The 27,663-nt window shown below is 42.0% G+C and overlaps 1 protein-coding gene across 5 annotated transcripts in view; it reads right to left on the bottom strand.

The window, feature by feature from the left end:
* Positions 1-27,663, bottom strand: part of MTA3 (metastasis associated 1 family member 3) — a 122,458-nt gene that overhangs the window by 89,443 nt on the left and 5,352 nt on the right. For all 5 annotated transcript variants that reach the window (XM_083605145.1, XM_083605146.1, XM_083605147.1 and 2 more), the window contains exons 2-4: positions 22,836-22,903; positions 20,086-20,179; positions 1,989-2,115 (exon numbers count right to left, since the gene is read on the bottom strand). In XM_083605145.1, coding sequence (XP_083461271.1) covers positions 1,989-2,115; positions 20,086-20,179; positions 22,836-22,903 — 289 coding nt within the window. The remainder of the gene's footprint in view (positions 1-1,988; positions 2,116-20,085; positions 20,180-22,835; positions 22,904-27,663) is intronic.

Below are 27,663 nucleotides of genomic sequence, written 5' to 3'. Positions count from 1 at the left end.
ACGGGAGCTCACCCCATTGCGGGGATTTGAACCGCCGACCTTCTGATCGGCAAGTCCTAGGCTCTGTGGTTTAACCCACAGCGCCACCCGCGACCCTACTTCTGATCCATAGGAGGACCTTATTTCATGACTGGCAAGCTTACTCTCACTTGTATGTCTTTCCAATTGGTACAGCATTTTCTCCCTGTAGTGTTTAACTGCAGCATGGCAAATCACTATAACTCACATTGTCTGAAAAATACATCCCATGTCCTGGGTGGATTGCAATTTATTCCTTTCTCCAGAAGAATCTTGTGTGCTTTTACTTCTACATTATTGGAAATGAAACTTTACAAAACGCATAGAAATATGTTTTAGTTATATATAAAATAATGCAAACATGCCATTTGTCCCCATGTTATTTTCCCAATTAAAATCTGTTTATTACCGTATAGCTATTTCCCAGATAGGGGTGTGCTTGTGAGAGAGAGAGAGAGAGAGAGAGAGAGAGAGAGATCTCAGATGGCCAAATGCAGGTGGAAAAGGGTTCTATTCTCCCTCCTCACTAGTTCCTCTGAACAAAGTAGCACTTAGCCTGGTCTTTAAATTGCAGTGTACTCTGATTGCTTGAAAGCCCACGTAAGTGCAAGCAACCTCTCCACAGCCATTTGCTACGACATATTCTGCCAGGCTGGAATGCAAAAAAATATTGGCAGATGTTTACACACACCCATCAGAACTTCCTCTTCCATACTGTGCAGAAAATTCCTGCATTGCAGGGGGCATTGCACTAGATGACCCTCATGGTCCCTTCCAACTCTACAATTGGTTATTTTTAATTATTATTTAGAATATTCCTATCCCGCTCCTATCATAACCAATCCCAGAGTGGGGTACAATACAATTAAAACTTATGGAAAGTAAGCAATCACAGTATCACTTAACAGATAAGCCCCTGCAATAACTAACTAAAACTAAGTACACTTCAAATCCAACAGATAAATAAATAAGATTTCCACTTGGCACCTTTCAGTATTTCCATCTTTCAGGATTTTCCATCTTTTTCTGTTTAAAAGTTACAGTGCCCCTTTCCTATTTAATTGAATTCACACTGTCAGTTTAGCTCTCATGCGCTTCTGCCACAATAGGATTAACAGTTGGATCAGCTAGAATTACTGGTGGCAGATGCAGCTGGCTCTCCCACTTGGGATGCTGAAACAGACAGTGAGAAAGTACAGTTATCCTCCTGGGGAAGAGTAGCCAGGACCGAGCACGCTTTTAAAGTGGTAAAATACTCCACCCACCCACCCTTTACTTATTGCATTGGATTTTGGAATGGGAACTAATTTTTATTCTCAGTCTCAGGGAAGAAAAAAGAGAGAGGCTGCTATATTCCAAGCCCCAATCAAGTGGCAATGAAAACTAATGTTTTGTATTCCTATTAAATATATGTGTGTGTATCCTTAATAAATGACCACCTATTTGTTTATTTGTTTTCATAGTAAAGTTTCATGAGCCCACACCAGTACTAAGAAGAATTCATAAAGACTTCATTCCAAACCACAAAAGAACTTTTACACACACACACACACACACACACACACACACACACACACACAATTAGCCTAGATTCAGGTAGGTAGCTGTGTTGGTCTGATGCACTCGAAATATATATAAAAAATTATCCAGTAGCACCTTAGTAAAGGTAAAGGGACCCCTGACCATTAGGTCCAGTCGTGACCGACTCTGGGGTTGCAGCGCTCATCTCGCTCCACTGGCCGAGGGAGCCGGCGCACAGCTTCCGGGTCATGTGGCCAGCATGACTAAGCCGCTTCTGGCGAACCAGAGGTGCACATGGAAACGAGGGAAACAGCTGCTGAAAACCTGCTGGGCAGATGCAGTGATGGAGACAAGAGCCTTTCATTTCTGCCCACTGAGTTAGCAGCAGGAGCTATGGCTAGGAGGTAGAGTGTTCATGACTCTAATTGCTTTTCCCAGCAGCTTCTTACCTGATGTGTGTTGCAGGAAGAGACTCATATTGGCGAGACAGAAAAAGCTCTCTGTGTTTCAGTTGATGTTTCTGTTTATCAGTCAAATCTACTTCTTTGGGAATTTCACATTCTTCTTCAACTTCTTCTACACAAAGGAGGAAAAGAGAAGACTGGTGTTACTTTCAGCTCCACACTTTCAGGCAGATTTTTCAACCCGTACACCTTGCTCCTTTTATTTCTGCAGAACAACCTGGAAGCAACCAAATGTGTTCTGCATAGAAAATAACTTTCAGAGCTAGGGGGAAAGATAATCAATTTAAAGGCATGCCTTGCTTCTTGAACACGGCAAAAGGAGGACCTCATCTATACCTCACTCTGAAAGATCAGTCTTTTATTAAAATCAGGTTTCTAGTATATTGATGTACACAGATTTACTGCAAGTAGTTTTCAATACCTTGGTAGATATATATCATCTTTCTGCCAAGTTACTCAAGGTAACTTGCATTAAAACATAACCGGCAATTGTCTTTGGCCATGACCTTGATTATTATAAAAATAGCCTATCCTTTTCTGTACATTTTCTGAATCTGTAACCATATACACTCAGTTTTAAATTTGCCACCATACTATGCATGAAATTTAAAACTCTTCAGTTTTTCCTAGCTACAGCCTACCTGTGGTCCCTTAGGGCCTCTGTTCAAATATTGAATGGGGTGGTACTCAAATAAGTCCAACTCAGAGTAGATCAATTAAAATTAATAAGTCTAATTAGTCGGGTCCATTAACTTCAATAGATATAATTTGAGTAGTACCTACATTGAATACCACCCTTGATTCCAAAAAAGATACTTTTGCCAAGATCCAGAGTATGACTTCAGTCTCATGATCTGCTTCTCCTACTTCCTCATCATGAAAAGAAGTTTATGAGCCAGTTTGTACAATCATTTCACAGCTGATTAAGCTGAGATACTCATAAACCATTTGCTTGAGCAGAGAGCCCCTTTGCTCTACACACTTTGCGTGAGCCTCAGTTAAACCAAGGAACATCTAATTAATCATAGCCCAGGAACAAACCAGGATATTAAATGAATCTTCAAACTATACACTTTGCCAAAGTATAATCATTTGAATGTGACCAATGAATAAACAGAGAAATCCTGAAAAGAGGAGAATGAAGAAGAGGGAAGTAACACTACAACCTTTCATCTAGTTGTCATCCAAGTTGATTAACCTGCTTCAGGGCTGTGCCCCTTCAGGCTAAAGGTGAATGATTTTTTTCTTAATGCAAAAAAAATTGCTATACATAGAAAACTACCGTATTTTTCGCTCTATAGGACGCACTTTTTCCCCTCCGAAAATGAAGGGGAAATGTGTGTGCGTCCTATGGAGCGAGTGCAGGTTTCGCTGAAGCCTGGAGAGCAAGAGGGGTCGGTGCGCACCGACCCCTCTCGCTCCCCGGGCTTCAGGCAGGTATCCACAAGCCTTAGGAGCCCGGCGAGAGTTCCCGCCGGGCTCAGAAGGCTTGCGGATGGCAGCCTGCAGCCCAAGCCCGAGGAGCGCAGCGCTGCGCACCCCGGGCTTTGGGCAGCTATCCGCCAGCCTTGGGAGCCCGGCGGGAACTCCCACCGGGCTCAGAAGGCTTGCGGATAGCAGCAAGCTCCGGGAACGAAGGCTAAAGAAGGCTAAAGAAGAAGCCAAGACAGCCAGCAGGATGGATCCCACTGGCTGTCTTGGCTTCTTTGCTCTTTGGGGCTGGGGGGGGGGAAATAATTTTTTTTTTCTTTATTTCCCCTCCAAAAAACTAGGTGCGCCCTATAGAGCGAAAAATACGGTAATATGTTGGGGCAGAGGTAGGGAACTTATTGTGGACTCCAATTCTCACCACCCCGGACTACTGGCCATGCTGGCTGAAGCTGATGGGAGATAATGTCTAACAACATCTAGAGGCACTGTGTTGGCTATCCTTAGAACGATGGACCAGCAATGTGCCTTAATCAGGGGTCACCAACCTAAAAGGCCCACAGGTCGTTTGACTGGCCCACAAGCCGCCCCCGAACTGAGTTGCCCGCTTGCGTGCTGCACTAAACCGCACAGCGTGGCGTGGGGACTCACTTCTACAGTGCCGGGAATCGCGTCTGCGCACGCACCGGAAATCACACAGGACCGATCTGGCCCAGGCAATATATACCTTGCCGACCCCTGGCCTAAATGGATAATTGCTTCATATACATGAAGTAGAGAAAGAAAGTTTGTAACTGACAGGCAAGATTCAGAACTTTCACTCATACCACTAGAACTATATATGATGGGATTGATCAAAGTACCATGAGCAAAACTTAAATTATCACTTGTGTTGTTCTGCAAGTGCTATTGGAAGAGTTCACATGTTTAGTTGGTTTGTATATTTACAGCCTGCCCTTCAACAAATCTTTTTTTTTTGACATATAAATTTTTATTGATTTACTTCAAGTAAAGAAATAACAAAGAGTGTATATAAATAATAAAATACAAACAAGAAAAAGAAAAAAACAACAACAAACCCACATTAAATACTTCACATCAAAGATTTTACATTGCTTTCTCTTTTGGGACTTCCTTCAGCTTATCCGAAAATCATTCGTAATTATAATTAAGATTGCGCATTTCCTAGCTTATATTGACATTATATATCTCTCTTTCTTCTATTTCCTTTAGACAATAACTCTTATTACTTCACAGTGCTTCTTTAAATCCCACTAACGTTGTTTGTCCCTCACTTACATGATCCAAATAGTCTACATATTTTCCCCAATCCTTAATGAACTTTTGGTCTCTTAAATATCTAATCTTTCCTGTCAATCTATCCAACTCCGCGTAGTCTAGTAACTTCAATCTCCACTCGTCCACCGTTGGTATATCCTGCTGTTTCCATTTCTGGGCTAGTATTACCCTTGCTGCTGTAACCGCATAGTACACAAATTTGCAATCCTTCTTTTTTATCTCATTCCCTAATATCCCTAGCAGGAAGATTTCTGGTTTTTTTGTAAACGTATATTTTAAAATCTTTTTAAGTTCAATATATATTTTCTCCCAGAATCCTTTCACTTTCCTGCACTCCCACCACATGTGGTAAAAGGAGCCCTCCTGAGCTTTACACTTCCAGCATTTATTACAGACCTTATACATTTTCGAAAGTTTTAAAGGTGTCATATACCACCTATAAAACATCTTCATGACATTTTCCCTTATTGTCATAGATGCCGAGAAGTTTATACCCTCTTTCCACAGTTTTTCCCAATCTTCAAATTGTATACTGTGTCCCACATCTCTAGCCCAGTGGATCATTACTGCCTTGACTTCCTCATCATCTAAATTCCACTCTAACAGGATCTTATACATTTTAGATAGTGTTCTCACATCATTATTTATAATTTCAATCTGAAATTTCGAATCTTTATCCCCATATCCTCTTTCTTTACTGTCCTTTTTAAACAATTCATTTATTTGGAAATACTGTAGCCAATCATATACAAGTTCTTTAGCCTGTCCATACGGTTTTAGTTTCCATTTCCCGCCTTCCTTGATTACTAATTGGCTGTATGTTGGCCAGCTACTTCTCATATTAATTTTCTTCACACTTAACACTTCGAGAGGTGCTAGCCAGTGTGGAACTTTAGCTTCTAGCAGGTTTTTGTACCTTTCCCATATTTCAATTAGTGGACCTCGAAAGATATGGTTTTCGAATCCCTTATGTACTTTTCTTTTCTCGCACCATAGGTAGGCATGCCAGCCGAACCTATTGTCGAAGCCCTCTAAGTCAAGCAATTCATTATTCACTAATTTGACCCAGTCTTTCAGCCAGCAGAGGCATGATGCCTCATAATATAATTTCAGGTCCGGAAGTGCATAACCTCCTCTTTCCCTTAAATCTGTCAACAATTTGAATTGAATTCTAGGTTTTTTGCCCTGCCAGATGTATCTTGAGAGCACTCTTTGCCACTCTTTAAAGACTCCACTCCCCTTAATTATCGGGATGGTCTGAAATAGGAACAACAACCTTGGTAATACATTCATCTTAATTGTATTGATCCTTCCCCAGAATGACAATTTCAATCTACCCCAGATTTCCAAGTCCTTTTTTATTTCCTTCCACACCAGTTCATAGTTATTTTTATATAAATCTATATTTTTGGGAGTCACCCAAATTCCCAGATACTTAACTTTTTTGACCACCTCTATCTGTGATTGTTGTTGGATTATTTCTATTGCTTTTTGGTCCACATTCTTAGCAATCATTTTCGTTTTCCTCTTATTCAATTTAAAACCTGCCACCTCTCCGAACTGGTCGATTTCCTTTAGGACTTCTTCAATTGCCATTGTTGGTTCTTCCGTCATTATGACCAGGTCATCTGCGAACGCTTTGATCTTATATTCATTTTGTCCGATCTTCACTCCTTTTATTCTTTTGTTTTGTCTAATTGAGTTCAGAAGGACTTCTAACACCGATATAAATAGTAACGGGGAAAGTGGGCAACCCTGTCTTGTTCCTTTCTGTATCTTTATTTCTTCCGTTACTACATTATTTATAATCAATTTAGCTTTCTGTTCTGTATAAATTGCTTTTATCCCATTTAAAAAATCTTTACCCACTTCCATATATTCCAAATTTTTAAGCATAAAGTCCCAAACCACGTTATCGAATGCTTTTTCTGCATCCACAAATATCATTATAGCTTGTTTGTCGTACCTGGCAGACAGATATTCTAACATATTAATTATGTTTCTTGTGTTATCCCTTATCTGCCTGCCTGGGAGAAAACCCGCTTGGTCTTTGTGGATAAATTCTTGTAGTAGAGTCTTCATCCTTCTCGCCAGAATTCCTGCAAAGATTTTGTAGTCTATGTTCAGCAGTGAGATCGGTCTATAATTTTTAACTTGGGTTAGATCTGCATCTTGTTTTGGGATGAACGTAACATATGCCTCTTTCCATGTTTCCGGAATTTCTTTTTCTTTTAAAATGTTATTCATGACCTCCTTCAATGGATTCACCAAAATAGATTTCATCTCTTTATAATAGCCTGCAGTAAAGCCATCGGGTCCTGGAGCCTTTCCTCTCTTTAAGTCTTTAATTGCTTCCTCTATCTCCTCTGTTCCAATTGGGGTATTTAGGTATTGTTTTTTATCAGTTGGAATTTTCTGTACCTTTTTGTCCTCCAAAAATCTCTCTATTCTCCTCAAGTTGTTCCTATCCTTATTTTTATAAAGGCTTCTATAGTAGTCCAGAAACTCCTTCCTAATTCCTTTTGGATCCGTTATACCTTCTCCCTCTACAGATATTCTATTTATTGTCCCTTGTTCTTTTCTTTTTTTAATCTGCCACGCAAGCCATTTGCCTGATTTGTTTGAGAATTCAAAATTCCTTTGTCTTAATCTTTTAATATTCCATTCCACCTCTCTGTTTATTATTGTGGCAAACTGAGTTTGTAAAATTTTGATCTTTTCTTTTGTTTTCCGACAGTCAGGTTTCTTAGTTAATTTATGTTCGTTGTCCATTATCTGCTTTAAAATTTCCTCTTTCCCTTTCTCTCTATTCTTATTTTTAATTGCATTCTGCTGAATGAAGTATCCTCTTATTACTGCCTTACTTGCGTCCCATACCACTTTGACCTTTGTTCCTTTATCGCAATTGTCCATGAAATAATCCTTTAACTTCTTTTGTGCATTTTCTACAATTTTCTACAAATCTGATTCTACTATCAGAACACTCAGTGCAATCGTATTATAGAAAAGCCAGCCGTCTCATATACCCAATGTTGCCTGGGAATTCTAACAAACCAAAAAAGCAATGCAGGTTCATGCCGCCATCTTGATTCGAAATGGCATTCAGCTGTATCCAAACATAAGAACAAAACCTGATCCTTGATCTCTGGAACCAACATGCAAAATCTGGTCACGGTATCTTAAGAAACAGGCAAGCGCAAAAAGAACTGACAAACCGCTTACTAAAATAAACAGCAGACACATGGCTCTACAAGAGCACTGATAAATTCCTGCACAAATGGGAGAGTAACTTTGGATTTAGATCCACTTTCCCCATGCAATATTGTAGCACAAGGTGCAACATGGCCCTCAGTAAGTGGAATACACCTCCATGTGTGTGGAAGGTCACTTTTTCATCCAACTTTATACACACACACACACACACACACACACACATATAATTTTATTATTTATACCCCACCCATCTGGCTGGGTTTCCCCAGCCACTCTGGGTGGCTCCCAACAGAACACTAAAAACAGAATAAAATTTCAAACATTAAAAACTTCCCTAAATAGGGCTGCCTTCAGATGTCTACACACACACACACACACACACACACACACTTTTGCCTCAAGTTTTTCATTCCTTGCAGTGACTTTTAAATGCACACTATCCTTTACTTTCTAGTGCTTCTAACTAACCATGCTTCCAATTCAGAAATACTACCTTACAAATTTATATAATTGCTCAAAACTGTTTCCCTAGCTCATTTACTGGCTTTTCAAGTGAACCAAAGCACACTTTTTCCCGAGATCACAAATTCCTTGGTTATTTTATATTTCACATTTAACAAGACGCATAGATTTTCTTTTCATTAGTCTCCCCGCTCGTTTAATTAGACCGCCTATTAAACTCTAATGAAGAATGAAAGACTTGCTGCGCCCCTTTTGCTCAAACAAGGAACAAACATTAAATCCACCCACAGTGTCTGGGTGGCAGGGCACCTCCCGGCAGCGAGGAGGACTTTAAGAAAAGTCTCCGCCAAAGAATCTGCCTCACATTCATACCAGGAAAATGCAGCAGCATGTGATAAATATTTAATCGTTTTAGGAATCCAAAATCGGTGTGCTGTCATCAAGGAACAGAAAGCTGGAGCTATGAAAAAAAAATGAAAGCAGCAATATCCTGGTGATGGATATTCACCAGGAATTTAAATTCATGCTGCTGAGTGAATGCGTGCCACAGAAATCTGTCCGTGTGGAAGGCTAGAATTAGTTCTGACCACAGTTGTGCATCATGGCCTAGGACCCTTGTACCTACAGGACCGCCTCTCCCGGCGTGCCCCACGGAGGACCTTAAGGTCCATAAATAGCAACACCCTAGTGGTCCCGGGCCCTAAGGAGGTCAGATTAGCCTCAACCAGAGCCAGGGCCTTTTCAACACTGGCTCTGGCCTGGTGGAACGCTCTCTCTCATGAGACCAGGGCCCTGCAGGATCTGATTTCTTTCCGCAGGGCCCGTAAGACAGAGTTGTTCCGCCTGGCTTTTGGCCTGGAATTAACTTGATCCCCTCCCCCTCTTTTTTCCTTTTTCCTTCTGTGACGGAACTCCTACTTGGGGACTTCCCTGGCTTTTTTCTGGCCCACCTAGGACCAGTCTGGATAGTTAGCCTTAGTGAAGACTTGACGTTTTCACCCCAAAAAAGTTTTTGAGTTTCTGCTGAAATGAGGCTGCATTTTATCGTTGTATTTTAATCTTGTTTTTAAGTTGTATTTCAATCAATTTGTTTCATATTTGCTGTTAGCCACCCTGAGCCCGGTCTTGGCTGGGGAGGGCGGGGTATAAATAAATGTATTATATTATAAAGGAAATCAGTTATATTTTGAAGGGGGCAATTCTACCTGGCATTTTAAGGCGAGTCTCAGAATTGTAAGGCACCAGAGGCCATTCACACACATCCCCTTGATGTACATAGTTCCAAACTATCCCAGCTTATTCCATTGATAAACTTGTCATCCATGAACATGTCAACAACTTTTTAGAAGCCCGTTTATACATTAAAACCCAAAACAGGTGACTATATCTTATTAAATTCTAAGCCAAAACATGCAAAAGCTTTTTGTTCACAATGAGTCCCTTTGCTTCTCTTTGTATGAGTGCACCTTCAGGAGCAACAGCGTAGAATCATGGGATCATAGGGTTGGAAAGAATCCTGAGGAACATCTAAGTTCAACCCCCTTGCAATGCAGGAATCTCAATTAAAGGGTCCATGACAGGTAGCCATCCAACCTCTGCTTTAAAACCTCAAAGGAAGGAGAGTCCACCATCTCCCTACAGTGGACAGTCTGTTCCACTGTCAAGTAGCTTTTACTGGGTCTCACCTACTCACTGCAACAAGGCGATGACCAGGTCAGGCCTATGTGGGCACACTGTCAACACTGCCAGATTCACTCTGCCCCTGCCCCAGTAAACAACAGAAACATCACCATCAGAAGAGATGTAGGATAGCACCGCCCTTTCACACCATTACCTGACTAGAACAAGCCAATATATTAAGACAACTTCAAATTACGCCTTAATACCTTGTCTGGTTCCATCTCTGGTAACCATGGCTTCCCAGTTTGATCATAATGCGAAACTCTGGTTAATTAAGAGGCTTCCTGCTTTAATTGTAACTCACCATGAAACCCAAAGTCACAATCTTAATGCCCTGGCAAACAGACAACAATTTTAATCAAGGATTTCTGCTTCGCTTTCTGATTTTAATCAACGGCTTGCGCTTGTTTGTTTTAATCAGATATATAGATCAAAGTTATTTAAAATCAAGCCACCTTGCTTTCTCTTTTACATTTGATACATTTCCAACTGGTAAACAGAAGAAAAGGGGAACCTTACAGAACAGGAACTCAAAAGCAGCAAGCTGAAAGTTAAGTTGAACGTATACTTTTTTAAAAAAAACAAACAGAAATACGCAATCGTATTCTGCAAGTTAGAAGATAAAGAAATAATAAATCACACAAGAATTATGAGACAGCCATCTCACCGTTTAGCAAATCAGTTATCAGAGTTCAATACTGAACTATGACAAAGTTATTTATTTTGTAGTACAGTCCTACTTCAGGTTGCGTGTTTTTGTGTTACGGACCGCCGAAACCCAGAAGTACTGGAACGGGTTACTTCCGGCTTTCGGCGGTCGCGCATGCGCAGAAGTGCTAGATCGCGCTTTGCGCATGCGCACGCTGCGGGTTGCGAACGTGCATCCCGCACGGAGCGTCCACTGTATCCCTCAATATATACATCAACTCCTGGCAGTGGAGCATATACAAGGTTACTTACAAATTGCAACTGGGAGAGGCTTCGAATTTTTCTGTGTGGCTGTTAGTGGGAAAGTGGCAATTTCTACAAAGACATACAGAGAACCTGCCAAGCACCATAAAAAATATAGCAAGAGTAACTGCTGAAGAGGAGAAAGGTTGCAATAATGCTGCAACTAATTAGGTGTAGACTGAAAACTGGAGGATGTGCCGTGCCTCGTCACAATACCGGATTTGCATGAAGTCAGGGTGCGGCAGGAGAGCAACTGAGAAGGTAGGTTGCACAACAGCAGCAGCCATAGAATGGGAGTGAGAAGGGAGGAATACTGAGGTGCCAAGGAATGGCACAGCTCCTGCAGTTTTAAAATGCTTCTGCCATCAACATAAATATGATCAGGGTGGTATAAACAATGAAATACAAAGTAAAACTAATAATAATAAAAAAACAAGAAAGCAGCTCCCTCTAATGCAAAACTCAGGTGACGAGTGCCAACAGAAATGGGACCGAAATAAGGTCACTGAAGGAGAGGAACCACTATGGTTGGGGAAACTCTTGAGATTGGCAGAAGTATCAAAAAAAAAACCCTAAAGCAGTAACAACCCCACCCCCTTCCCCAAAAACAGCCCAATTAAAAGTGAGAAATGCTCAGTAGCGGTGGAATATTAAATATCAATTGGAAAAGGAAAATGGGAGTGGAGGGTGGGAGTGGGGAGCAAAACACCTGGTTGAACACCTATAGATTATAGTATCCTAGATGACAGCATTTCTGACTGGCAGGAACCCTGCTGCTAGGAGATAAGGATACATTGCAAACATTTTGTTTTAGGTACCACTTGTATGATAAAATTCTTCCAATCCACACATATATTTTAAGGACCTTTAAAATACACAGCTCCCCCCTCAAAGAATCCTGGGGACTATAGCTTACCCCTCACAGGGTTCCTATTCCCAGCACCCTTTGCAAACTACAGTTCCCATGATGCTTTGTAGAGTGCCATGTGCTTCAAATGAACTTTAGATTTCAGCACCCAGGATATTTTATAATTGCCCTGAAAGTGGCTTTCCTTTCGAAACTCCTCTGTTTAACTCCAAAAAGAAAGCAATGCCACACGAATATATTACAATTCATTAAGAGGTTTAATGCTATTAATCATAGACAATTGGGACAAAGGTTTTTGGGCGGGTGGGGGTTTAACTATACATGTATGAATTGCCATACCGATGGGATGCCTGTATTATCAAACAGCTGTTCTGTGAATTACCACTGTCAACTATACAATTTTATCACCACCTCTGAACTTTCCGCATTTAATTCCCTTCTAATCTATTTACTACACACACACACACAACCATGAAATTCAGGGCAGTCCCTCAAAGTGCCACAAAACTTTTTGTTGCACAGGCTCTGCCTGGGCATTGTCTGGGAGAGCAGTCTGGATCGCCAACCCATCTGGACCAGATACTTCTGCATGGCAAGAACATCTGACTCAGCCCTCGCTCTCCAATACCAACACAACAGCCAATACAAAATCTATAAAGGGATGAAAGTTCCAGGTGAAGAGTCAGCCAGTAAAGATAAAGGAAAAAGGAACTGCTGTGCGTATGCTCTTTTATGCTGAAAACGGTTAACAAGCCTTTGAATGTGGCTAGAATGTTATCATAAACTTACTACTTTTTTTCCTAAATGACAAACAAGTGTGTAAATGCAGGGGGGGAAATACATAGCCTACTCTGTTGAGACATTCTCTGGGGTGGATTGATAGCAGGCTGCATTTGCTTTTATGAGAAACCAAAGAAAAATACTAAGCTGGATCAACCTGAATTACTGAACACCTTGGGAGTTAAGTCAAGCTTAAAATTGCTTAAGTCTGCTAAGTAGCTTAAATCAACAAATCAAACATAATATCCTGAGGTTTCAGACAGGGTTGTTTTTTTTCCTTTTCTCGCCAGGCCTACCTGGAGATGCCAGGTATTAAAACGACAACCCTTTGCATTCAAAGAATGTTCCCTTCCCTTAAAACATCCCAGTTTTCTGTGAATATGTATTACAACCATTTCCACCACAGTCTTCATACTTGGAAGCATATGCTTGTCTTTGCCTTGAGACTTAGGTGGAAGTAAAAGGTAAAGGTAAAGGTACCCCTGCCCGAAGGCCAGTCTTGACAGACTCTAGGGTTGTGCGCCCATCTCACTCAAGAGGCCGGGGGCCAGCGCCGTCCGCAGACACTTCCGGGTGACGTGGCCAGCGTGACAAGCTGCATCTGGCGAGCCAGCACAGCACACGGAAACGCCGTTTACCTTCCCGCTAGTAAGCGGTCCCTATTTATCTACTTGCACCCGGGGGTGCTTTCGAACTGCTAGGTTGGCAGGCGCTGGGACCGAGCAACGGGAGCGCACCCTGCCGCGGGGATTCGAACCGCCGACCTGACGATCGGCAAGTCCTAGGCGCTGAGGTTTTACCCACAGCACCACCCGCGTCCTTAGGTGGAAGTACATAAGTGCTAATGAAATAAGTACATTTCAAAATTATTCGGTAGAATTTCTTAGAAGCTTATGCAGACTGGATAGAAGGCAAATTATCCCCTCTTAGCATTTTTCCTTTGCACAATCATATTTTGTCTCTCCCCCTTTTTTAAAGAGATATGTATGGGCAGAGGAGAGGGTGGACATTCCAGGGCACAAGTGTAAATCCTTGCACTCATGGGCCATGTTAGTTGGATACCACCTTTAAAACTACATGTATCAACAACTGTGACACACTTGGGAATGACCATGGGGTGGGGAAGCTTTTATTGTAAAAATCTTTGAAAACGTTTCAGTGCTCTTGTTGGCACCCGTCTGTCTCAAGAGAGAATGGAGTGCACCTCTGGGGGTGGAGTCAAGCCACTGTGTTTGCAGCACTGAAGTGACCTCCCCAGGACAGAAGCCTGGGCAGCGTGTATGGAGGTCCTCAGCTGCACAGAAGACAAGACTCCATCCCGGCCTCACTGATGTCATCCAAAGGAAAGCAGAGTAATACGTCTGGCACCAGCTTAGCTGCAGGAGTTGCCAAGAGGTGGCGTATAAGTGCCAACAAACCCGTCTTTGGGACTCCACTCTGGACTTGTGTAGGATTTTCACCTTAGCCTTTTCTTCTCCCAAAGATATCCCACAAAGCAGTAAAGGTCTAGGATCAATGTTCTCCTTCTCCTTAATAGGCTATCTTCCCAGGTTGACGAACCCCACCTGCCCCTCTATAGCACATGCAGAAACCACTTTCTTGACTGTTGGACCCACTATTGGTCTTGTCTGTGTAATCCATCAGAGTTTGTCTTCACATGCAGGGGAATTCTCTAACTCACCAAGAGTTTGAAATCCATTGGCTATCCTCATCTTGTTCAGCTGGCCAATCTAAGCCATTCCTCCCAGTTAAACAGAGGCAAATTTCTAATTTTCAGCTTCAAAAGCAGCTGAATTCCATTAGGTTGAAAACTTCAACCATTCAGCAAGCACAAAACGCCTGTGTGTTCTTAAAATGCTGCCACCTTCCCTTACTTCTTCATGACCTCATTAGCTTCCTGTGAGCATTATATCTAAATTGCCTAGGTAAGGTCAGCCACAGACTGGGCATTATCTGCAGCCTATAAACCAGAACTTCATTACTGTGGCATGCTTGAACCTGCTCCCGCCTCCCAGCTTTCAGCTCTCATCCACTGTTAATTAGCTCTACAGCGACTCCCCACATACCAACTTCTGTCCCCTCCTATTCACCATAAAACAACGCAACGATTAACTCATGTATCTAATCCACCAAAGCCAAGGAGGCCACCAAGCAGGTGCCCATCATTCCTAGACCTTCTCCAGATCAATAGTTATCCTCCTCCCAGCTACAGTTATCATTGCTGGGAACCAGTGGTATCTATCAGAGGGAGAGAAGCCTATAGCCCGCCAACTACATATTGTACCTGGTCCTATGCAACACTCTATGCTGCAGGAAACTGTATCCTAGATGCAGCCATGCCACACGTGTTTCCCTGAACCCCATTCCCTCTATTCAGTTCCACCAGGGACTGAAGGTATTTGGTGGGATGAAACTTTATGGTCTATTGATTTTCACATAAGAAGGCTGTTGCGCCTGGAGAACACTTTGCTACACCCCTCAGAGGCCCATTGTGACATGTTTGCATAACTCTTTGAGGGTGAAGTAACTCTCCTTCAGCACCATATTGATGGGATAGTTTCTAATGAGGTGTCCAACACTATTAGTGGGACCAATTTCAGCTGACGTGGCCTGATGATACAAAGTGCTTGAAGTGACACACTCAACTATGTGCCTCTCTTGTGAGCAAGATATGACTGGTTGGGCACAAGGGGTGGTTTACATCTTGAGACCTGGTTATACCACTGGTCCCACTCATCTGCCAGACAGGCCTGCTTAGGATAGGGGAGCTCAGGATCCTGTACCAGCTGCATTCTGTTCCCTGTCCCTGTTTTATGCCCTTGGTGTGTTTCCTGCTTCGGCTGCTTGTATAAGCTTGCTTTTCACTGTCCCCCTCCCCTTACATTGCTTCTTTATTTGAATTATTGTTATTACTATTTTTAATGGTCACTCCACTAAAAGCCTTACTGTTGAAAGTATGTGTTTATTTTTAAGATTGTCGTCTTTCCTCCTCCACAAAGTTGACTCAATGTCATGGAAATGGAAATCCCCAAGGATGTACTCTATGGGGAGTGGGCTTCAGGCACCAGGCCCATCGGCAGACCAACTCTTTGCTACAAAGAATGAGACATGCAAATAAGACACGAAGGCTGGTAACATTAACCTCGCCATGTGGGAATCCCTTGCGGACCACCTGAGTGCCTGGAGACAGGGTCAGGTCATGTATCCATAGGAAGATCCATTCTTCGTATGAAGAATGGCTGCTGGGAAGAATAGAGAAGACACACAATGGTCCATCTGCAGCAGCACAACTGGACGCCTTTATCTGCCTCAGCTGCAACAAAACAGGTCTCTCCTGTATCAGTCTCTACAGCTACAACAGGCGCCGTACCTCTCTTAACTGTTTGACTTCACCCCCAAAGGTGCATTTCTCCACTGTCTCCTAAGACACACAGAATGCCAACAAAATATTAAAGGAATCCCAAGTTGATTTAGAAAAGCTTTCAATCTCTTTATCTACTTTATTAGTGTCATTCCCCTCCTCCAACAAGCTGAGGGCAACACGCATGAGACACTGATAGATTACAATTCTCATCACCCCTGACCATCAGGGATTCTAGTGGGGACTGACAGGACCTCTGGAGGAACACAGGATCTCCAACCCCATGAGATGAATTCAGCTGAAAGGCACTGACTTACCTGTAATATCCCTAGCTTCCTGTATGCATTTTGTAGGAAGATACTAAGAGTTCTCCCATGCCTTATAACTCTGAACGCAGACATGATACATAAATACAAAGCACTTCTACTGGAGCATGCAAAACTCTAGGTACAAAATGACACAAAGCTGGTAAACAGATGTAGTTACACAGGGTGGAGGTCTACAGAATAAAATCCCCTTTATGAGAGCTTTGCTTTCCCAAATCTCATTAATATATTAACAAGCCATTCACTAAAATAAGCTTATTGTGTGCTTATGACAATATAAAACTTTTGCTCTGTACTTAAAGAGTTGACACTAATCTGGTTAATGAGACGCTCATGAACAGGAGTCAACTACTAATTATACACTGTCATTCACAAAAGGGAGAAATGGCTATTATGTCAAGGAAAGCAACTCATTATTAGTGTTCCTTTATGTCCTCACCCCCAGGGTGGGAGAGGCACAGCATGTCTTCCTCAAAATAAAACCAAATAAAGCAGAATTATTCGATGACCACCGTTAAAAAAACACTACAGAAGGTTTGTTTGTTCAATCTTCTGCTTATTTTTTTCAAGAAGTTCAGAGAAGCTCACATTAAACTGCTAGGCAGGCTTCGCTCCACTCTATCTCTGAATAACAGATGATAGGACATAACTATGACAAACAGCTATTGCATTTATGCTCTGCTCTTCAGCTTCCTAGAGGCATCTGCAAAGCCATGGCCAAAGTCAAAAAGAGGTTGCTGAACTCAATGAACTTTTGGTCTTGTCTTGTGTTCAGGCACTCTGTGCTGTTAATTCCTTGTTACTCAGAGCTTAACGAAATGTCCAACACTTTTAAGCAGCTCAGGGGCTGAGTCACAAGGAACTTATGACATTCCATTCCATTATTTGTTTACTTCTCCAGTTGTCTCCCAAACTTCTCAGAGATACCAGTCAAATCCAAAGCACTGAGCAGGCTGACATCCACTCTTCTTTAACAATAGGCTTATTCACACGTTACACTGAACACAATATCCCTATATCTACGCATGTACAAGTGTTTGTGTGGAAGAGTGTACGCTTGCTGATTTGTACAGCTCAGCTGTTGTGTACAAAGATTACACAGTGGTACCTCCGGCTGCGAACAGGATCCGTTCCGGAGGTCTGGCCAGATCCTGAGGTTTGCGCAACCGGAGATGCGGTAGACCGCTTCTGCGCATGTGCATGCGGCAAAACACTTCCAGGTTTGCCACTTTCACAACCTGAAGTTTACATCGCCCAAGCGTAACGTAAGCCAAGGTGCTACTGTACACTTGTTGAATGCACGATGTGAATACCCCTATTTTTAAGAGACTTGTCTGTTTTACACTAAGGTGAGCAGAAGGCTCTAGTGGTAGCTCTCTGGGTGATTTGAAGTAGATCAGCAGTAATTTCTGATTTCCAGTTGTTTAACAATAGCAACAATCTAACACCTGTATATAGTCTGTCTTATCCAGGTGTCTTTTGACATGTGGTGCTTTGGCATCCCTGCTATCCTGTGTGCCTATAGTCACACTGCCTAGGCCAGGCATAGGCAAACTCGGTCCTCCAGATGTTTTGGGACTACAGCTCCCATGATCCCTAGCCAACAGGGCCAGTGGTCAGGGATTATGGGAATTGTAGTCCCAAAACATCTGGAGGCACACTTAGGGATTAGGGATCCGCAGAGTCTTCTCAGCTTGCGTAACAGACCTCAGCAACTCAGCATTTTGGCTAATCTACTTTATTTACATATAAACACACACGGAGCACTGCAACATGGTTCCTTCTCTCTCTAGCATCAGACAGCAAAGAGAAAATGAATAAAGGACAATAATCCCACTTCACAGAACACAGTAACACAAACATCCTGTCTCTGTTACTTCCCACTTTGTGGAGTCAAAACATACACCGTCATGTGATAGACAACAATCCCATGACTGCAACCATGGAGCAGGAATTCTAACAATCCCACCCCTTGATTCCTTTGGTTTTGGGTCGGTACATGGATCCATTGGGCTTTTAGTTGTTGTTTAAAGCTTGGATTTTGTTGTATTAAATTGTTGTAAATTGCACTTTAAACAAAAACCTTTGTGAGCCACGTTTGAAGCCTTTTTGGCAGAAAGGCAGCATCGAAATAATCTATAACCACAGAAAGAACAATCTGTGTTAGCTCTACACAAGGGATGGGTAAAATATCTGCTGGGAGATCTCTGAGTAGATCTGATATTATTTCTGACTCTCAGTTGTTTAGTAATAGCAACAAAATAACTAAGCTCTTGCTGTAAATTATACTGCCAAAATGAAGCAATCTGGGGTGAACCAAGAAAGGATATTTATGTGCAAGACCAGTGAACTCCATTCAATCATTTTGCTTGGTTCCTTGGCTCAGAATTCTAAGCATATGCCTTTTTGCACCAGGTCAAGTTGGAAGATCTAAAGATTGTAATAAAAAACTAAATGGATCCTACAAGGTGGAAGTCTGTCGGTCTCTACTCTACAATGAATACACTGTTAACTGTCTTTTCACCCATGATCTCATTAAATAATCTATGGCCTTTTAAACGGGGGGCGGGGTATTATTTGTGTATGTTACTATGGTATGTATTTCTATCTTTTTAATATTGTAAACCGCCCTGTTAGCCTTGGATGAAGAGTGGTATAGAAATTTTATAAATAATATAAATAACTAAATATAAACTAAATATTATATTATATTTATATTAAATATAAACATTATATAAACTAACTAAATAATATAAAAACTGGGAAATAGCTTGATATGCTTGGATGGGTGTTACAAAGCAATGAAAAAGGAAGAATAAGAAAGGAAGAGTAAGGAAAGGGCGGAAATCAATATGCCATGATAATTTCCAAAAACTTAGCACATTATTTATGCATGAAATAATGAAGCCTTGTTGCGAAAGATAAAGAAACCGCAAACTACATTAAAGCTATTCCTCTTTGGCAGAATATCAAGATATAATTATTATTTATTTATTTTTTTGGCAGAGTGTCAAGTTCTAAACTTTCAGTTCTGCCTCAGCTAAATATCTTGCTCCTATCGTTACCAATTAGAACTGAGCAGAAACAATCGCTTCAATGGCATATACAAAAACAGAGTTCGCACAGGCAACAAGAAACTATGGCTAAAGGTATTGACCTTCCAGGCGTAGACACGGCAAGGGCTGCTTACCAAATTGTGAATTATGTCACTGCGTAGATAAATACAAAAGAAACATACAATATTGCTGAGCAAAGCCACACAGATATTCAGCCGTCAACTATGTCACCGATAAAAAGGAGGAAATAATACTTTTCAAATGAAAGGGCTATCGATTCAGCATAGCAGTTCACTAACAAAAGGGGGATTTTTCTCTGACCCTGCACAGCTCTCAACAACCAGCATTTCATCCTAAGAAATCCATTCTACAGGGTCCCCCAACACTTCAGAGCAGATTTTGCTGAGGGCTGCAGAGTAAAGGAGTATTGGCAGAAATTGCTATCAGCAGCCTTCTTTCCAGAAGCAACAAAGCAAAGGGTGAAAGCTGAATTCCACCCTAGGGGTGTGAGTGAAGCTGTGCGGGAATGCAGGGCACTTAAAATGCAACGGGTTGTGGATAAACTGCATCTGCATGAAGATGTACATTCCAGTACACGCACACAGAAAACAACTGCAGAATCCATGCAGTTTGTTTCTGAAGGAAACAATCTACTTACTTGCATGCTTGTCTGCAAGCATGATGAGGCTATTCGAGATGTCACGGCGTCTGTAAAAGCACACCACTTTTGCTTCAACGTTGCCATTGGCAGTCTGCAAAAACAACACAACCCATTAACAAATCAATGTATCACAATTGTGGAACACATGGCCAGCAAAACCTGGCTAAGGGAAAGCACTAATTGTTTAGTAAACCTCCACCTCATTAGTCCGTCCGTCCCATCCCATCCCCAGCCAAAGTTTATCTCCATCTTTTTTTGTGGTTGAGCATGTGGCAGATTATCAGGCCAACCATTCCCATCCCTTAATCCTGGGATAGGGATCCTGGCACCCTCTAGATCAGCCTTTCTCAACCTGTGGGTCCCCAGATGTTGTTGAACTACAACTCCCATCACCCCTAGTTAGCAAGGCCAGAGCTCAGGGATGATGGGACTTGTAGTCCAACAACATCTGGGGTCCCACAGGTTGAGAACCGCTGCTCTAGATGCTGTTAAGACTACAACTCCCATCATCCCTGACCACTGGCCATTCTGGCTAGGAATAAGGGGAGTTGTAATCCCACAACATCTGAAGAGCTGAACGTTTCCCTGCCTCCCAAATTGCTGCATTCTCCGACTGGGGAGTGGGAACAGCCGGGATAGGAAGGAGATGCTGCTGGCTGCTCCAGTTGGGGAGTCAACAGTGCAGCACCTTTTCCACCCTTGGGTTAGAAGAGACCCCTGCCTGAAACCCTGGAGAGTCGCTACCAGGGTGGATAAAAATCAATGACTTAAAAAAAAAAATTTAAATTCAGATTTTTTTTTATTTAAATCAGTTTTTAAAAATAATGTGCTTTTGGAGGAAAAATCTTTTTAAAGACAGGTTTCTATTTAAGTTACATTATAGTCCAAAAGAGGGGACGCAGGTGGCGCTGTGGGTTAAACCACAGAGCCTAGGACTTGCCGATCAGAAGGTCGGCGGTTCGAATCCCTGTGACGGGGTGAGCTCCCGTTGCTCGGTCCCAGCTCCTGCCCACCTAGCAGTTCGAAAGCACGTCAAAGTGCAAGTAGATAAATAGGTACCGCTCCGGCGGGAAGGTAAATGGCATTTCCGTGCGCTGCTCTGGTTCGCCAGAAGCGGCTTAGTCATGCTGGCCACATGACCTGGAAGCTGTACGCCGGCTCCCTCGGCCAATAAAGCGAGATGAGCGCCGCAACCCCAGAGTCGGTCACGACTGGACCTAATGGTCAGGGGTCCCTTTACCTTTACCTTTATAGTCCAAAAGATATTCATCAGGAAATAAGGATTTGTTTTAAGTTTTTCATGTGTGTTAAAACTCAGTCTAAGTGTTTTTTTTAAAGAAACAACGTTTAACCATATCAGTTAACAAACATGGATACATATACTATAATGTTATTGCTTTAGTAAAATAAATTGTTTAAATTGTTATTAAGAAAATGATTATTTTTTCCTTCCAATAAAGTACAGCACGAAAGTTTTCCAAATATAAACAGTTAACTTATTAAACTTCACAATAATGTCATAATTATCTGTCTCTGTATTTCTAATAGTATAACCAAATCAGTAATTTTTGATATAACTGTAAAAACTACTCTGAAAATTTATTATTCCAAAAATGAAACTTTCCTCTGGTTGAAATTATTAAGATTATATCAGCAACAATGAGTCTTTCTGTAAAAAAAAAAAATGATTTAAATCAAGTCTTACTGACTAGTGATTTAAATCGTGATTTAAATCGATTTTCTTTAAATCAAATCCACCCTGGTCGCTACCAGTAAGAGGAGACAATACTAAACTTCAGAATGTGCATCCCATCAAAAGCAATGCAGCATGGATAAACAGCATCTGCAGTAAGATGCACATTCCAGTGCATGTCAATGGCCTGACTTGGTATGAGTCAGTTGTCAAGAAAATAAAACAACCATCCGACTTTTAGAAGACATCTGAAGGTAGCCCTGAATAGGGAATTTTTTAAATGTTTGATGTTTTTACTGTGCTTAATGCGTTTGATTTGTGGAAGCCACCCAGAGTGGTCTGGGCAGCCCAGTCAGATGGTGGCATATAAATTACTACTACTATTGTTGTTGTTAGGAAGCTTCCTTGGTTCCTAACGTTTGCTGGGCTCCAAGTCAGGCTGCAACCCCATCAAAGAGTCACTCCTCACCAAAGCAAAAGTGGCTTGGTTCAGACTCCTGGGCATGAGCCAATCAATATGCAAGGCTCAGCTCAGGCAGTTACTAGGTACATGGCAGTCACCTGCTATATCTGTGACCTTGCAGAGTGTGCTTAGCTAATCCTTGTCCTGCTCCACTCTGACATTCATTCTCTTGACACCTGTCCTTTGCAGGCTCCCCCTATAATCACCTAGCTATGGATTTCCATTGCATGCTATACTCTCTACACACCTCCAGACTGTCTCCAGCAGGTTGCATCCTCCCCCCCCCCACAGGATTCCAGCAGCCAGGAGGGGAGAATGCAAGTACTAAATCACAGTTCATCTAAACAAAGCCAAATGACCTATTAGGTGGCATGGGCTTATTTTTTTTTCAGCTGTGGCACAGATTGAAGTATGTTTCATTTTCTAAAATGCAGCCCTGAAAGAAAAGCATTTCTTGACAAACTTCACTCAAGAGCTTGGGGGGGGGGGGGAATAACTTCCATATTTTATAAAAGAATTACACCTCTGCGCTCCATTGTGGAGGGCTTCAACTCTTTGTCAAGTGGCACAAAAGATTGCATATTCATGTACCTTGTTAAGTTCTTCTATTCGCCTGATCAGATATGGATTGCTTGAAGAGTTTTCAAAATAAACATAATCTGTAATGAAAAGGTGAAAATATATTTAAAGTTCTGCAGAAAACAGTATGAGAATAAATCTGAAAAATAAACCCGAGAGCTTCATGCTTAAAATCCAAGCATACATTGCCGTTATTTCTATGTTCACAGAGCCTTAAATCAAGGCTAACAAATTATGTGAGCTTATTATGTTTTAGATGCTTATAGCTCATGAATAAATTCTCTTCTGCCTCTCCTAGGATGAACCAAGTGGAACCTCACTAACGATTCAGCCCCGCAAAGATTTATACAATGGCTTATATTTTACACAGTGGGAGATTCACATACAACACCAGTACTAGAAGAATTTCTTTTGTGCAATTGAAATGAATTAATCTGGTGCTAGCAAAACCATTTGTGAATCACAGCTACAAAGTTAAGATGATGTATAAAACTTTCCACCAGATGGGACCCTTTTCCTAACCAGCCCACCCCGGAAAGTTAGCAAGCCAAAAAATTAAAGTTACGGCAGCATGAACTTATTACTAGAGGGACAGCAGCCATGCTAGTCTGTGGAAGCAAAAACAACAGTCTCATGGTTCATTCTCGTGTTCTCTCTCTCTCTCTAATTCCGTAAGTTGGTTGCTGTTGTTGTTTGGGGGGGGGTGTCGCGAACTAGAAAGTAATCAAGGCCTGACTGCAACAACCCTCTCCCCACCTGTGACACTCAGGAGCTGTCATTCAAAGGTATGTTGCCTCTTGACAGTGGAGATAGAAAACAACCATGAGGATAAGGAACCACTGATAGCCTTATCCTCAATTAATCTGTGTAATGCTTATTACAAACCATCATTTAAAGAGTTAACATTTCCGCAATACTATCCTTCCATAACACAGCTTCTTTTAGTAGCACTGTTGTCGGAAATATTAACACAATGCATCCATATACCAATATTCTTCAGCTTCTTGCACAGCCCTCATTCACCCATCCCAAGTCAAATGACACTCCACTTGTGTCTAAAATCACGGCATTGCACAGCTAGAAGGGACCACAAGGGTCATCTAGTCCAACGCCCTGCAATGCAGAAATCTTTTGCCCAAAGTGGGGCTCAAACCCACAGCCCTGAGATTAAGAGCCTCGTGTTCTACCAACTGAGAGAATTCTGTAGAGCTCCAGAACAAGGGACTGTGTTGATCCCAACCATAGCCTTTATCTCACTGCGGTACCTGTCCCGTAATTTCCCAGCATGAGGCATGGCCAGGTTTAGAGGGAAGGACCATAGCTCAGTGGTAGAGCATCTGCTTTGCATGCAGAAGGTCTCAGGTTCAATCCCCAGTATCTCCAGCTAAAGCTGGAAAGGCTCCCTGCCAGAAATCCAGAAGAGCCACTGTCAGCCAGTGTAAACAGTACTGAACTTGATGGACCAAATGCTCTGACTCAGCATAAGACAGCTTCCGACGTTCCTATGCACAACATCTGGTGCTCTGGTGAACTATGAACATTGCAGAAAACCACCAACAGCGCTGATTAAAACCAATCCAAATACTAAAATTCATGCAAGAAGCATCCATGCATGACTAGATGCACCAAGATGTCCAAAGAGTCATGAGCCAATGCTTACGACATTTAAAGCTTCGATCCTATGCAAAGTTTTACTTCTAGATTCTACACGCTGCACGTCATGTATAATTCTAGATTACCAGACTGAAAAGAGAGAAAGAAGCCAAAATCAAACATCTTGCGTTCTGCTAGAATTAGGAAATGACAGTTCACACAAGAAGAACAATTTCTCAATTTCTGGTCACACCCCATGTGTCTCTAAATAATCTTTAAGTAGTTAGACAGTGGGAAAATGAACAATGTTTCCGTAGGACCAACACAGGGAATAAAAAGTAATACTCAAGAGATTGAACCCCAAAGAGTGGAAAGCAAATGCAATGTTTAACCTGGTCATTTGCTATCAGTGTCAATAAAGGAGTGTGCAGGACAGCAAGGGAGAGTTGAGAACCGAAACAATTTCCTTATCCATCATGACTCATGCAAGATGTCTGAAGGAAGTAGGCTTAGCCATGGCCATTGCAAGCGACTTCCTGCATTTTTCCAAACCATTGCACCATTGCACCTTTTAGGTCTGAAAATTTAAGAAATGGTCATGACCCCCTAGGAGGAACATCACGCTGATTGGACAATTCGTAATCTGAATAATAATAATCAGGTTGTGCAAGACTTTAACTAGACTTCAGCAGGAATGTAGGCCAGGCATAGGCAAACTCCAGCCCTCCAGATATCTGGGACTACAATTCCCATCATCCCTGACCACTAGTCCTGTTAGCTAGGGATGATGGGAATTGTAGTCCCAAACATCTGGAGGACCGGAGTTTGCCTATGCCTGATGTAGGCAGTGGGGACAGCTCACAGCCCACACCCCGAGCTGTGTGATGGAGCAGTGCCACTGCAGCTTATCTGGATGGCATTGGCCTGGATAGGGAGCTGTGCCGGTAGACCAGGAAGAGTGCTGGCTCCACGGGTGCATTTGTGTAGCCTTGCCAAATGCCATCTGGGTAAGCTATAGCAGCACTGATGTTGGGAGTGTGGCTTGGCCCCACTAAACTACTGATTCTATGAATGTTCATTCAGAAGCATATCCAATTATATCCAGTAAAACTTATTCCTGAGTTAAGCGTACACAGCACTGCACTTATAGGAACGCAGGACTTAAATAAATTAGAGAAGAGAGCTTGTTGATACACCCAATCACCTAATGCAGTAGCCCTTGAGGAAAAGGAAGATCTGCTTCCAAGTCTAGTTAGTCACTTTGCCTTTTTCACTTTGTCTCTGTGATTTGGTGGAACATGCAACACCTTAAGAAAACAGCCTCAGACAATTTTGTCCATCCATCCCAGAACTGACAGGCGGCAGCTCTCCAAAGTTTCAGACAGAACTTTTTCATGCCACCAAGCTGCTTGATCTGGAGACTTTCTATATGCATAGTGAGTGCTCTACCTGTGAGCACTCTGGTCAGTGAGCAAAATAAATAGATTCATTCTACCTGTGAGCTTCGGTCCTAACTTCTGAGGAGTGTCCCTTGCTCTCTGGACTTCTCATACCGAAAACAAGAAGCTGCAGCTCATAGGCCACACACAGCCCTCATTTAATGCAAAGATATGGTAGCAGAGCAGTGGTGTCGAGCGATTGCACCCCACGCCCCAGCCTGCCAAAATGCTTCATTTTTCCCTGTAAAATGTTTGGTTTCAAGACAAATTAGATCACTCTCTAGGGAGTTTTCTAACACAAACTGGAAGTTTATCCTGGTGCAGATCAGCCGAACTTGCATAGAAACATTTCCAAGGCAGAATGATAATTTTCTGATGGAAATTACACTATAAAAATATGCCTAATTTGCACGAGAAAAATTCCCAGAAAACCTCTATTACTGTGGCAGAGTAAGACAGAAAGTGCACTACGCAACCCTAAAAATTGCGACCTCCACCCTCCCTTTGTTCCAGCTTCACCCGCCAGTGGCTGCAGCACCAAAACAACTTCCCTTATGAGTCAACTATCCTTTGTAGAAAAAGGTTCCCCGTCACTGTCCTCCTAGATATTTATTTATTATTTTTATATACCACCCTTTATCCAAGGCTCACAGGGTAGTCAGTCATAGACCTACAAGGCTGAGCAGCAGTCTACATCTCCTTTAAATTTTATTTCTTTCTTAAGATTTATATGCCATTTGATTGTAGATAAAAAACCTCAAAGCGGTTCACAAAAAAGAGAAAAAACAATAATACTTTCACTAAAAAAAAAATTCACAACCGTAGCTTGAAACACATGAAACATTTTACACTTTCTTCCTACAAGAGAGAGGACTGGTACAAGGCACAAGAGAGGATGAGTAACGGAGGAGTATTATTTAAACAAAGCCAGCGTGAACATTATCAGTCCCATATTACAGTTTGAAAAGACAAGAGTAGAAGGGCTGAGATTAAAGAGAGTTCATGCTCAAGGCCATCTAGTGAATTCGTGGCTAAGCGCAGATGTTTTCAAAGACCATTGCCGGGGTAACCAACATTTTGCTCTGCAGGTGTCATTCAGACAACAGCTCTCATCAGTCTCAGCCAGCATGGCCATTGGCCAGGAATGATAGGAACTGGAGTCCAACAAGAGAGGGAACCACATTGGCTAACCCTGTACTATGCTATGGCAGCTCAACGATGAGATGAAGAAAATAGGACTGATGAGATTGAAAATATAGGACTAAACTTAAGAAATCTTAGCTGATTCAAAGTACAAGTTTTTGTTAAATGAATGCACTGGTTTCATATGCACGCACGTAACAACAATGGTTCTGAAACAAGACAACTTTCTTTGTTTCAAGATGATGCATGCATTTGCTGTAGCAGGTGTATTAACTTAAGAGAGGCATTCCCTCCTGCATAAGAGAAAAGGGAGACTGCTTCTTTAAAGACGGTACTGACGATCTGCAGCTTTCAAAGTTTTTTATTTAAAACAAAAAAAAATTTTTCCTTCCAGTAGCACCTTAAAGACCAACTAAGTTAGTTCTTGGTATGAGCTTTCGTGTGCATGCACACTTCTTCAGATACACTGAAACAGAAGTTGCCAGATCCTTCTATATAGTGAGAAGGTGGGGAGGGTATTACTCAGAAGGGTGGTGGGAATGGGTGATTGGCAGATAGCTGTGATGACCCTGTTGACGACTCTTAACGACTGCAATAGGTCTTACAGGAAAAAGCAAGGGGTGAAAAGGAGATCTGCAGCTTTCAAAGTTTTTTATTTAAAAGAT

This window comes from Podarcis filfolensis, assembly GCF_964270895.1.
Source record: "Podarcis filfolensis genome assembly, chromosome: 3".
Classification (NCBI taxonomy): Eukaryota; Metazoa; Chordata; class Lepidosauria; order Squamata; family Lacertidae; genus Podarcis; species Podarcis filfolensis.
This window is presented reverse-complemented; position numbering and strand designations above follow the sequence as displayed.